Below are 13,475 nucleotides of genomic sequence, written 5' to 3' on the forward strand. Positions count from 1 at the left end.
GTGGACGCGTAGTTGGGTCGCGGGGAGATTGTGATGGTCGTAGTGAGGTCGTAATAACGTCGCTGTGAGATCGTAGCGCAGTCTCTCCGAATATAATCACGCTTTTGCTACGCTCTCGCTACGATGGTATTGCGACCTTTACGATCTTACCACGACCTTACTGCGCTCTTACTACGCTTCTACTACGACCTGATTTCGCCACAACTACACAACGGTTGTTTTGAACATGTTCAAAGTTGGCCACGCTCATCACGATCCTGAAGACCTCACCACGACCGTGATACGACCTTACTGCGATCTACACGATCGCATTACGATCGTGAACATTTTCATTTTTTTTCACAGATCGTAGTACGATCGTGGCCTAGTTAGACTGCGGTATTAGTTAACATTGTTAAACCATATTGACATCAAAGGTGGCTATTATATTGTCAACATTACATAAAATACTAAGGTTTATGATCAATTTCGTTTAAAGGGAACCACTCAAATGAGTATACGATATGTAGTTGTATACTAGTATCTCTTTTCAACAGGGATTGTGAGATTAAACTGTTCAATGTTATCAATTGACTAGCAATGTTTTTATAGTCAATATGTTACAGGTATCTTCTGTGTTTTTATATTACTTTAGTAAACATTGTTAAACCAATTCATATCAAAGATGGCTATTCTATTCTAAACATCACCTAACATTATAATACTTCAATATTATACAATGAGGTAAATGATACATTTCGTTTGAAGGGAACCACTCATAATGACTTGGAATGTTTTTCATACGTATACCTTATTTGTTAATATTAATAAGGTTTGCCATTTCGATATTACCATAAGCATTTCACATTCAAAATAGAATAACGTGAGACATAAATCTGTGTCATCATTTCTGTTAATACTTATAGATTTTGGCTCAATAATTACAATATATACTATATTTGAAACATCTTAGAAGAAGAGAGTTACGGTTATCATCTTTGGGATATGTGTTTTATGCAGTAACTATCCTAAAAAAGGTAAAATATCAGTATTGTCTCTGAATGTAATTAAAATGCAATTATACGACTATTCATATTCTAGCTTGAAATATAAGCAATCAAAATGATTCATCTGCCGTTCTGTTATCATTGCCCAATTGGCAGTCATGCATGTCAATAGTAAAGAAATCAAACATTGTGCATTCTATTCTTAAAGTGTGTTATGCCTTCATCAAATATGTTTGCAGATTAGTAAGGAAACACGGAAATGGGAAATTCAGAAACAGTTTGATCAAATTCTAGGGGACCATCCGAAACGAAAGCACATAAAAGATTTCATCATGCTGTCAAACACCACTTCCACGGAATCCGATTTTGACGTGCTCCGACGCCGTATTGTACAATTAGCCTCAAAAGTTGAAACATGGGGACAACAGCTTCCTACTCGTTGGATTAAGTATGAACAAGTCTTAGATCAACATCGAGAAAACCAAGATAGAGTCATGGCATATGAGGACATGAAAACATTAGGGAAATCAGTTGGACTTGAAATCAAAGACGGGAATGAACTGAATTTGTTTCTTAAATATCAACATGATATTGGAAATCTCATTTATTTTGAAGACATTCCAGATCTAGTAATTTTGCAACCACAGTGGTTAGTTGATGTATTGAAATGTCTTGTGTCAGCGAGGAAGTTCCAGATCCAAAGAAACATTGTTTACAACTCTGACTGGAAAGAGTTAGAAACAACGGGTAGACTAACAGAAGATTTGATAACACAGGCATTTACAGGAGAGGGAGAGGGGACAGATTTTATTAAATACCGACGCCACATTCTCCAGATTATGGAAAAATTTGATATAATTGTCAAACCAGACATACCTGAGGAAGAGTCTGTATCCTCACCAGAAGAAAAAGAAGAAAATGACGAAATTAAGAAATCAAAACTTCCAGTATATTATTATGTGCCATGTTTGATTAAATCAAAGGCCATTAGCAATATAGTTGACAGTTTCAACGTAGATGGACAAGATTTTAACAGGACATCTTGGATGTGTATGCATTTCGATTTTCTTCCTCCTGCTTTCTTTAACCATGTCCTTGTAAATTACATACGCCGTTATCAGATTAGTCGGGAACCATCAAAACATGGATGCAAATTAGCACTTTACCGCGGAATGGGAGTCTTCAATCTCGATTTATCGGGTCGAATAAAGCTGGCAGTTTGTGTTAGCAAACACGTGATCCTCTTTCAGATCTGGAAATGGGGCAGCAATTTCAAGCTGTCATTCAAAGGTATCTGGGAACACGCAGAAGCCAGCATCGCCGGAATAAAAGGGAGGTACAAGATGAATGTATCGTACACAGTGAAAATGAAGTGCTGTAATGGAAGCTTCGACAATCCAGACGGAATGGTGGAAATGTCAAAGTTGGAGACTGAAGAAGAATATTTGTGTGATGAGCACGCAGTACTACATAAGTCAAAAGACTTGTTAGAATCCTGGTTTAAGGTATTAGTATAATGTATTTACATATAAAACATGGTTACATTCATTGTTTATTTTTTGGCAAAATTTATATGGCGTATATAAAGGAACAACCATTTGAAATATTTAGTTGTTCAATAAGTTATGTAAAAGCTTCCATCCTTCCATAAAACTCGTTAAACTGTTTAATTAATTCTGTTTGAGTTTCTTAAATACTAATTATGGATTTAACATTGAATGAAAATTTGAAAATATGTTGAAGATATTAGATGTATAAATTCATGGCACAAATCCTGTATAAGCACTGTCAGTACTGGCACCAAAAGCGAAAAAGTGATGTAGTACTATGTTTATGAAAACGTTTACCAATCACTGTATTTACAGAAATCCTTACAACTCTTCAGTTTAAAAATGTAGGTTGACTGGGTATGGTATTATCATTTTTGTGATATATCATATTTAAATGATACTATAGTCGTATGGAATAGTTTAAGTTACAGTCCGTCATATTATTCGTAAGAGCGAAAGGTTCAGTTCTTAAACAAGGTCCATGCATCAAAAGGTGAACCAATAACGACACAAAATAAACGCATGCTTTACTCATGTAGGAATAAACTTGATTAATTTGTCGCTAATCAATTATACATATGCAATGTAAATGAGCTCAACTCAATGTCGAAAATATATGTATAGTTGAATTTAACAAGATTAGTTTAAAGGAGGAAGTCTTATTTGTTTTCATTTAAGTTAATTTATTGTGCTTTAATTTTCTTCTTTTGTGTTTTGTAGGAAGAATTGAATGATGAAATGTTGAATTATGTACGACTAGCGAAAACAGTTACAGACTTGATGCCGGAAGTTATGGTAGAACAATTAAAATCGGATGGATTCGAACTCACAGCAAATACTAGCATGACATTCCGATCTCTGTTCACCTCTTTCCAACTACAAAACAAACATAAACCAACTAACGGAAAGTGGGCAAGTCGAATGTGCCCAAATGAAGACACAGAAATAGGTGTAGGCGATGATGTTAAACGTTGGCGTTTTGTCCTCAATGAACTCAAGAGCCATTCAAAAATAAGCCACGAGTCAATCGTAGGACTTGAAAAGGTCTTGGCAAATGTGTTCCTCCGATCTGAGAAACTTTTCGAAAGTTGCTCGTTTTTTAGCAAATATCAGAAGATAATGACTGACATGTTTGAGGCAAACGATTATGATGTCTATTTGCAGAAAGTAAAACATGGTAAGAATATATCAAACTTGATCATCTACTAAAACTGAGCGGTTCACTTGTTCTTTCACATTTAGAGTATATGTACTTGTTTTAGATTGTTTGATAGAAAATAATAATTCAGGGGGATTCAGGAATCGGGGTTCGACTTTATTCATTTTTGTACCAAAATATCCAATATTATTTTAACATTTAGGAGATGTATTCCAACTGTGACCCCTTCTGAAAGTGACCCCTATTGATGGTTTACGAATCAATTGAGTTTACTCCTGATCTGCATTGATAGTGTGTTTTCTAATTTTAAGTTTAACTTAGTATAATTATAATCATCAAGTTAAATTCTCCCTTTTGTGCAATTGGGTTGCATGTTCTTAATTATTTACGCTTATGGGTTTTACAATGTTTTGATATATCATTAAATCACCATATCAAATTTAAGAGACCTTGCATTAACTCGTTTATGGGAATGTAAGTGGGCTACTGAAAGGCAAAATACCTGTTCCTATCCAATTCACCCTCATTTTCCATTGACAGTCTACATTTCCTCTATCTTCATCTCGGGTTGCCTCTATCACAGGACCTAGCTACTGAATTAATTGTTAATGTGTTATTTTTCTGAACATGCATAAAATATTTGCCCTTTAATCAACCATTTACCGAATTTCATAGCATGATTGATTTCTAAAATTACAGAAATTATCCCCGATACATTCGAGGTAAACATCAGACGCCATTTCCAGATGATTATGCAGGAAATATGTGTAGGCAAAATATTGGACCAAATGATGACCCACTGCATGTTATCCATTGAAGACAGACGCCATATCGAACAACATGTCAAACAGACGGAACAAAATCAGGCGTTGCTAGATATAATCATTAATAGGAATCGTTCTACTTTTAATGTATTCATTGATGCTTTGCGGGAAAGCGGATATGATGATATAGTCGAACTACTCAGCTGCGATCTTGAAGATACCACAGTAGATACAAGAACATCACAAATGGAAGGTAATGAAATTGTTTATGATTTGTGTTGTTTTCTAATTTAAACTGTCAAAATAGGTACATTCAACTACAATTCTTACTTTAGCATACAAAAAAAATATATGCATGATAAGGCTTGGGCTTGCAGCAAACATGAAGTTTAACAGATTTATTGATAGATTCGACAAATTTAATGTATTTTATTCGAAAATTGTTTATTTTCCATCAACTGATAATGCTACAATGGATAAAGACTTAAAGGTACTAATTTTAACTTGCAATATATGAAACGTTTTTGTCTAGCAATTTGATTTTTAACATTAGACACAAGCATTATTTCTTAATTTTAACAACACTTCGTGCCTTGTTTGTTTAAGGAAGTCGAATGAAAATAGCCGCCAATATAGATCAATTTCTTAAATGATGGATTAACCCAAAATTAATGGGTCACAGAATAAATCAATAATACAGTCTGTAACTATTCCCTATCATTGATAAAGCTGTTTATGTTATATCTATAATATTTTCTTAATCGTAACAAAGATCAGTTATATACATGTAGTAACATTCACATATTGCTCTTTTCAACATATTTAATGTTGTTGAAGGGACTTTAAATTACATCTATATGACAAGAAACATATTTGTCACATGGCAACTAGTCTGTTGCACCCCTTCTTCCTTCTTCAACACAATTGTATAACTCAATGGAGGAGTAAGAAATTTCAAGAATGTGACAGCTGCAGATAAAAGTAGAGGAAACAACAGGTAGAAAATCATCATCTCAGTCCATGATTTTCTTAGAACGGTCTTAATTATAACTAAATACATAAATGGTCAACTCTCAGTAACAATTCCATATACAGATATAAGACGATGTGGTATGCGTGCCAATGAGACATCTCTTTATCCAAGTCACAGTTTTGTAAAAAAAAAAACACATTATAGGTCAAATACGGCTTTCAACACAGAGACTTGGCTCACCCGAACAGCAAGCTATAAAAGGCCCCCATAATAACTAATGTAAAACCATTCAAACAAGAAAATCAACACTATATAAAAAACGAGAAACGAGAACCAATTTATTAAGCACATCAATGAACGACAGCCCCAAACAACAGGTTTCTGACGTAATGGCTACCAAAATACATGGTGCTTGAATTCAATCAAAAGTTCAATTTAAGCATCAAAACAAATTATGTTTAGGTTTATCACACCAATATGGACAAACGGGGCCACTGCTCAGTTCTCATGTTCATTTCTATACAATTTCCAAATTTTTAAAAAGACTAGAAAATATTTTCTTTTGACTCTTTTCAGGATTGTCAGCATGGACTGTTCCTTTACATAAGGTACGTCTGCAGAAGAATTACGTAGATATCATATCTACCATCAAACACGAGGCCATAGTAGATCATTTGATATCGTGTGAATTGTTAACAATAGACGATCAGCAAATTATAGAGGCTTGTCCAGCACAGACTGAAAAGAACAGGAAGTTGATGGACCGACTATTGCATTGTGGCGAGAAATGCTTTATGGAATTTCTAAATGCTTTACGTTCTGATGACGTTTATGCAGATCTTGCAAATCAGATAGAACACACAGATGTCACCAGTATTGAAATTGCTTCTCTTCAGAGCTGTTATGCAAAAATGTAGATAATACATAACTTATGAACTTAGTAGTTATACCAATTTAACAATGAAAGATATACTGATATGTTAAGATATATTACGCTTCTAATAATGAAACACGCATACACAGGAGTTAGTACTAAATTGACTTTATTTCGCTTTTTTTCTCATCCGACTCAAAGGGCCAAGTGAAATTTTCTCATCATTTGGTGTCCGTCGTATCGTGTCGAAATTAAACAAAAATCGTCATTGGGGTACTTAGGTTAAAACTGTGTTCTATGATTCCGTTTTCAAAACAACATGGCCGACGTGGTTACAATACGACAGAGGTTAAAAAGCAAGTTTTGTCTATTATCTGGAAAATTGAAATAAAAAGACGTTTAATTTTCTTTCTAAAATGTGTTTCTAGCAGCATCTGGACAATGTTAAAAAAAACTTCTAACAAGATAAATTGAATTTGAATGATGAATTGGATTTTATTTCATTTCATTTAGAACAACATAGGCGGCATGGTTACAATACAACATCAATAAACATGCAAAATTCGTCTATTATTGTTTTTCTTCATCTTTTTAGCATTTTATCCTGATAACTATAGTACAAATAGAAAAACTTTAAAACGCTAAAAAGATCAGCAAGACAAGGTCTAGACTTAAGTCAAACGTGGCCAATACCATCTGACAACTCTTTATTAGTCCTGTACCAAGTCAGGAAAATGGCAGTTGTTATCTTATAGTTCATTTCTATGTATGTTGCATTGTCTTTTGTGTTTCGTTGCACCTCGGTGTTTCTGTTGTTTCGTTGTTTTCCTCTTATAGTTGATGTGTTTCCCTCGGTTTTAGTTTGTAACCCGTATTTTTTTTCTCTCAATCGATTTATGACCTTTAAAGAGCGGTATACTACTGCTGCCTTTATTTAGATGTGTAATATCAAAATTTATTTTCCCCTATTAGTAATTTTTAAATCTGCCCTTTTCAAAAAATTGTGCAGACTTTATCTTTGTTTCAAATTAAAAAATACTTGGCGTGAGTTAAGTTTTATCCTGTCCCGTACTATAGAAAACATTTCAACCGCAAGAAAATTAATGGTGATTTGAAACACCCAAGATGTATGTATATGACACATTTTTTTACTGCAATGAAATGTAGGATAAACTACCTACAACTGTTAAATTCAAGGGAATATTTGTTTCGACCCTTTTTCGTGTGCAACCGGATGTCACGAACTATGATGTGGTGGTATTACACATATAGTTATTGCCTTTAAGAACGAATGTTACCATTTTTATGAAGCGTATTTGACCAACATCTTATGAAACTATTAAAAAAAATTAAGTTTAAACTTTTGAAAGCCAATATGATCATGAAGAAGAGATTTGCAAATGATACTAATGACCAAAGTCGTCCGTCGACTCCAAAAATAATCCCTTTTCAGTTCATATTTTAGTCAAACATGAAACAGCTCAACCGACTACAACCTAAAACAACATAGTTTACAATAAAATCAATTTCGCTTTATATGAAACTCTTCTTATATGTGCTGTGTTTTGCATACCATTATTTGTCTTTTAGTTTTTTTTCGTTTTTGCTATGGCGTTGCCAGTTTATTTTCTTGTGAGTTTGCATATCCCTTGGTATCTCTTGCCTCCCTTTGATAAACACTGATATATCGGTTCTATCAAAATCAGCTATACCCAATCATATATTCTACTTTTTGTTTTAGCATTTAGTCCATTTTTATGTACATGTAGATGACATGATGTTGATGTTTCTTTTAATTGATATTTGCTATTGAATACTTAATGTGGTGTTTTTTCAATGAGTTCAATTGACAACCTGTTCCTTTATATGATACTAATCAATTTTGTAGCAATCTATTAAAATATTTCGCTTTTCACATATATACAAAAAGTCATGCAGTTAATAAGAAAACAACTGAGTGTATAAATATGCAAAAATAAATGTATTGTAAATTATTCAGGGTTTTCTGTTTTCAATATGTCCACTGGAAAATTATGTTTAGACATTTTGATAGCTGCAGTTCATTTACCATTTATATAATATAAACACACTGGATACCTCAATGAACAAACGGTGACACGGATCATAAAAGACCCAAGTATAAGATACGAACTATTACAAAACATTCTTAAAAGCAGCGAAGAAATTCCCAGAATGAATTATATGTCTGAATTGATAAAAGTAAAATCACAAAAATACTATATTCCGAGGAAAATTCCAAAAGAAAAGTCCTTAATCAAATGATAAAACACATCAAATGAATGGACAACATCTGTCATACTCCTGACTCCTGACTTGGTACAGGCATTTTTAAATATAGAAAATGGTGGATGAACCTGGTTTTATAGCTAGTAAAACCTCTTACTTGTATGACAGTCGCATCAAATTCCTTTGTATTTATAACGATGTGTGAACAAAACTGACATAATTGTCAACATAGGGGTACATGCAGCAGTCATCAATGTGTCACAATCTCAATCACAAAAAACAGGCAAATATTTAACAAAGAAAGACAAAAAGCATCTATCAAATTTAAATCTCACATTCATTGCTTACTTATTAATTTATTTTAAATCAACCAATAAAGGATTTAAATATTTGCATATATATGCATGGCAGTTGTAGAGTTGTGTGTTTGACGTTAACCATTCAATAATCCCATAAAAAGAATTATCAAAGAAGAAAAAAGTCCTATGGTCACAAATAGCATTCAACAACGATTTCTGAACCGCCAATTTGTCTATAAAAGAACTGCGTCTACGTCTACGGAATTTATTCTCATTAGTTTAAGATTCAGATTGATATGGAAATTGCCGTAAGCTTAGTCACGTCTCAGTCATCACTACTGAAAGGTTGTGCTGGATCAGCTCCTCTTTATCTACGATATTGGTTTACTGATGGATCAACGACTTACTACTTTCGATGACAAAAACTAATCCAACGCAACGCTGTACAGTCTACATAGTTGTTTATGTAAATACCCGTGGGTCTGTATCCCAGGTGTTAGATAATGGACCGCCATTTCACTGTCTTACGACTGTGGTCCTGGTAATGCTTCCTGTCATCGTTACTACTAGGTTAGAGACCCAGCGACCAGTACTTCGTTATCGAGGTTATTTAACATCTTCTTTGGTTCATACACAGCGATCAATACAAGCAGAAAACTTACATAGGCCAAATTACGATTCAGTTTAATCAAAATTTGCTATGAATTATGCTTCCAATAGAAACACAAGAAGATGTGGTATGATAACCAATGAGACAACTATCAACCATGCAGAGAAAACTCCTAAATGAATTATATCTAGACTTAAGCCATTCAATTATCCCCTTAAAAGAATGAAGAAAGAAAGAAATGACAAACGTCCTATAGTAAATACTTAGTCTAGTAGTCTGAATAAGACATATCCTACAACATATAAACAAAATTGGTATAGTGTTGATATGTTACGCTTTTCTATTCATACCGTGAAGTTTTAAGCGCTGCACATTGCCATAAATAACAGTCAATGTAGATTGGTTGACAGACATTTTGTCTTTAAGAGAATTGCCAAATTAGGATTTTGTCTAATTAAACTTACTACGAATCATGCTTTAAACATAAAAAAGGAGACGTGATATGATTGTCAATTAGACATTCACATGAAACGGATGTAAGCAAGGAAAGGCAACAGTCAACTAAGAGAAAGTCATGTAATCAGCTGTAAAAGGCTCTGACGTAAAAAAAAAAAAAAAAAAGTGAAACCATTCAAACGCGCTAGCTAACAGCCTAGTTTATCACAAAACTATGTACAAACAAAAATGCACACATTGATGTCACTGAAAATTAATTGTGGATTGTGGATAGTCCTAAATATTAAGTTTTACTGCACGTATCTAATAAACTGGTTGCTTATAGTATTTAAGAAACAAACTTAATCGTGAAACTTCCACATTTACCAATTAAAATGAGTTCAAGGTCAAGGTCAAATGATACATGCCAGACAGACATATACACCAACATATTTGACCTAATACACATTATAATTTTTTTACACCAAGACCAAATCACAAAATTAAACACTGAGCAATGTACCGTGAAAATGATATCAAAGTCAAATAAAACCTACAAGACTGACATGTTCATCGTAAAATATGTCCATACACAAAATATAGTTGGCCTATAATGTATAGTATTAGAAAAAAATGCAAAAATACAAAAACTAAACTTAAAGCACAGGAACATGAAAATGAGGTCAAGGTCAGGTGACAACTGTCAGTTGGACATATACACCTTACAATCATTCCATACAACCGTTATAATAGATCAATTACTTATCATGAGTATCTTTAAAAGTGACTTAATTTAGTTATCATAATGAGCGATAATTTAACACTACAAAAAAATCTTAACTTTTTTTCTTAGTAGTAACTGAACCATGAAAATTAGGTCAATAACAATGGACATATGACAGACGGAATTTACAAAATAAGGCACCGATATACAAAGTATGAAGCAACCAGGTCTTCCACCTTCAAAAACGTATAAAATAAAGGCTTTTGAGTATTTAGCTAGCATGCACTGTCGCCGCCACCGCTGTCACAGTATCACTATCCCTATGTAGAGATTTCAGAAACATCGACAAAAGCAAATATGACAGACATGAAACAAACGAAAGTCGTGAACTTATGGCTTCTGACTTAGGACAGGGACATACAGGATATAACAGGGAAAAACATATCTGTGAGCAACCAGCCCTTCCGCTAACATGGGACAGTGGTGTAACAGGACAAGCTCAGAACAAAGTGTTAAAATCAGTAATAATAGTCCATATTCATATAACTGTCTTTGTTCTCCAGAACTTATATTTTTTCTACTAGTTACCTTCCCTATGGTAGGACATCCTTGTAATCTGTCAAGCAAGAGCAAAGTTAAGTAAATTCAAAATTTTAGTCGGTACAATTTTGAGGGAACGTCTGTTTAAATGCTTTGTATACATGAATTAATCATTGTAAATCAGTAAATTTCCCCACAAATTACACCGATCATATATTTGTTTGTACTTCTTGTGGCTGCTCGTAATTGACCGAGTACCAGGATTTCAATATCACAGAGAAGGTAACCTGTCGAATAGTTGTAGAAACCCGGAGTCAAAAGTCTGTAATATAAAATAGGTCCATTGACATTACTCAAATGATCAGTACAAGACACAAAAACATCTAACATTAACATAACATACCGAAAGTACCAAAATAAAGAGTACTCGCAGTTGATGAAAGCTAGTTTAATGTCTATTGCAATTAATAAATAAATCATGGTCTCCTAGACTTAAACATTAGTTAATGCACATATAACGAATTTAAAGAGACCATCGTCGTTGAAAAGGGGAAAATTAACAATCAGGAACGAAAAATCTACTATGATTGTATATAGTTTGCTGTGTGAAACTGAAAAATACAAATCTAGAAAAGGACAAGTATTGCTGTCTGTATAAGATTTATTCAAAGTAAGGTCCTGTTGGTAAGTTTCTGCAGTAAACATAATATATATTTAACTACTAGTATAAAAATTAAAAGCAAAATATCATCAAGGTAACTGCGTTTTTAAATTTTAATCAATTTAATGTAATTCAGACAGATATTTGCTTTGGCCATAAACTATGATTCATAACAATATGAAAAAGTCTGATAATAAATGGTCGCAATTGGCACCTATATGAATACCGGCAACCTGTCAGTAAACTTTATTGCCAAAACTAACATAGATGTTGCCAAGATGTAGATTTACAGCTAAAAAACGTCTCATTACAGTTTCAATAAGACTGAGTATATCTAGCACGTTTCCTTTTTTCATCACAGAAGTAGTCCTAAAAGGATCATTCAATTAAATAAGACCATTTCTGTTTGATAAGATTGTGTGGTTGTGTAATGTATTGTCGTCAAAATCATAGTTGGCAATTGAATTGAAAGGCCAGACCATCAAAAGCATGTAATGTATTCAAAACATCCAAAGATAAATATAACCCGAAAAATAACTAATTCCATCATTTCATAGGCACTATTACAAAACAAATCACTAGTTCTTTCATCAAAGTAAGTAACAAGTTAACTCTATGGAAAGATAAGGCATTCTTACTTTTACATGAGATAAAATGAATTTTGAACAAGTTTCTTTTGTAGTTAAGGCAACTTATACATAGCAGGTACTTCTAATTTTTCAAAAGAGTCCTTAAGGTCAGCTTTGGTATTGACATGATTATTCACTATTTGACTCTCTGTGAAGCGTACAGTCTTGAATGAAGATTAATGTATAACGTCATCCATGCAGTATAAGTAATGACTCCTGTCACAACATAGAATAAAAACGCTCTAAACAGTAAAAGAAGTCAGATAATCACAACACAGAGTCCCCAAAGATAATCAAAACATATTGAACTGTCACCAAAGACATATTCAACATAAAAGTACAGTCAAAAGGAAAAGTTGACCTACAATTGTTTAAGTTTTTAAACTTTGTGACATGGACAGAGAGTTGTCTCATTGGCACTCATACCACATCTTATTTATATTAAAGCAACAACTCTGCCAAAACATTTTTTTTTTATTTTAAAACGTAATGTTGTATATATACATATATCACTAATGAAATATAAACTCTGAATCAATATTTCTATGAAAAAAAGTTGTGTATGTTAAAAGATTTTTATTAATTTTTGTTTCCACTTTTGGAGGGACAGACCCATTTCAAGCCAAATCACTCTTTATAAAAAATAACCAGTGTGTGACAACACAGACATTCATGTGATAACGATTTGAATGAACGTATTGTTTGGAAGATTAAGAATATTTTCAATGAAATGTTGAAATGAAACGTGTAGTTATGTCCCTTTGTTTTAGATTATCGTCCAATAACAGTTATCAATTAATTATTAGTATTGACTAAAGAATAGGAACAATTAGAATGCCCAAAATAAGTACATTTATCCTATCTTTATTGAAAGACCCAAGATTCAAAAGTTGTATTTTTGACAAATTATTATAAATCTTTACTTTTAACCAAAACTAACAAAATAATTGAATTCTTAAATAGTTTTCAATATTTTAACAGATTATGGTTTAACTGTAAACAGTAAATATATTATAAGCCAAAT

General features: G+C 33.0%; 1 protein-coding gene across 1 annotated transcript in view; it reads left to right on the top strand.

Annotated features, from left to right (window-relative positions):
• The window catches only part of LOC143083262 (uncharacterized), a 45,051-nt gene extending 36,771 nt beyond the window's left edge, over positions 1 to 8,280 (top strand). The window contains exons 11-14 of the mRNA XM_076259530.1: positions 1,226 to 2,491; positions 3,257 to 3,713; positions 4,395 to 4,712; positions 6,009 to 8,280. Of these exons, the coding sequence (XP_076115645.1) occupies positions 1,226 to 2,491; positions 3,257 to 3,713; positions 4,395 to 4,712; positions 6,009 to 6,349 (2,382 nt within the window). The 3' untranslated portion in view covers positions 6,350 to 8,280. The remainder of the gene's footprint in view (positions 1 to 1,225; positions 2,492 to 3,256; positions 3,714 to 4,394; positions 4,713 to 6,008) is intronic.
• The last annotated feature ends 5,195 nt before the right edge of the window (positions 8,281 to 13,475 follow it).

The sequence above is a fragment of the Mytilus galloprovincialis genome, chromosome 7 (genome assembly GCF_965363235.1).
Source record: "Mytilus galloprovincialis chromosome 7, xbMytGall1.hap1.1, whole genome shotgun sequence".
NCBI classification, from domain to species: Eukaryota; Metazoa; Mollusca; class Bivalvia; order Mytilida; family Mytilidae; genus Mytilus; species Mytilus galloprovincialis.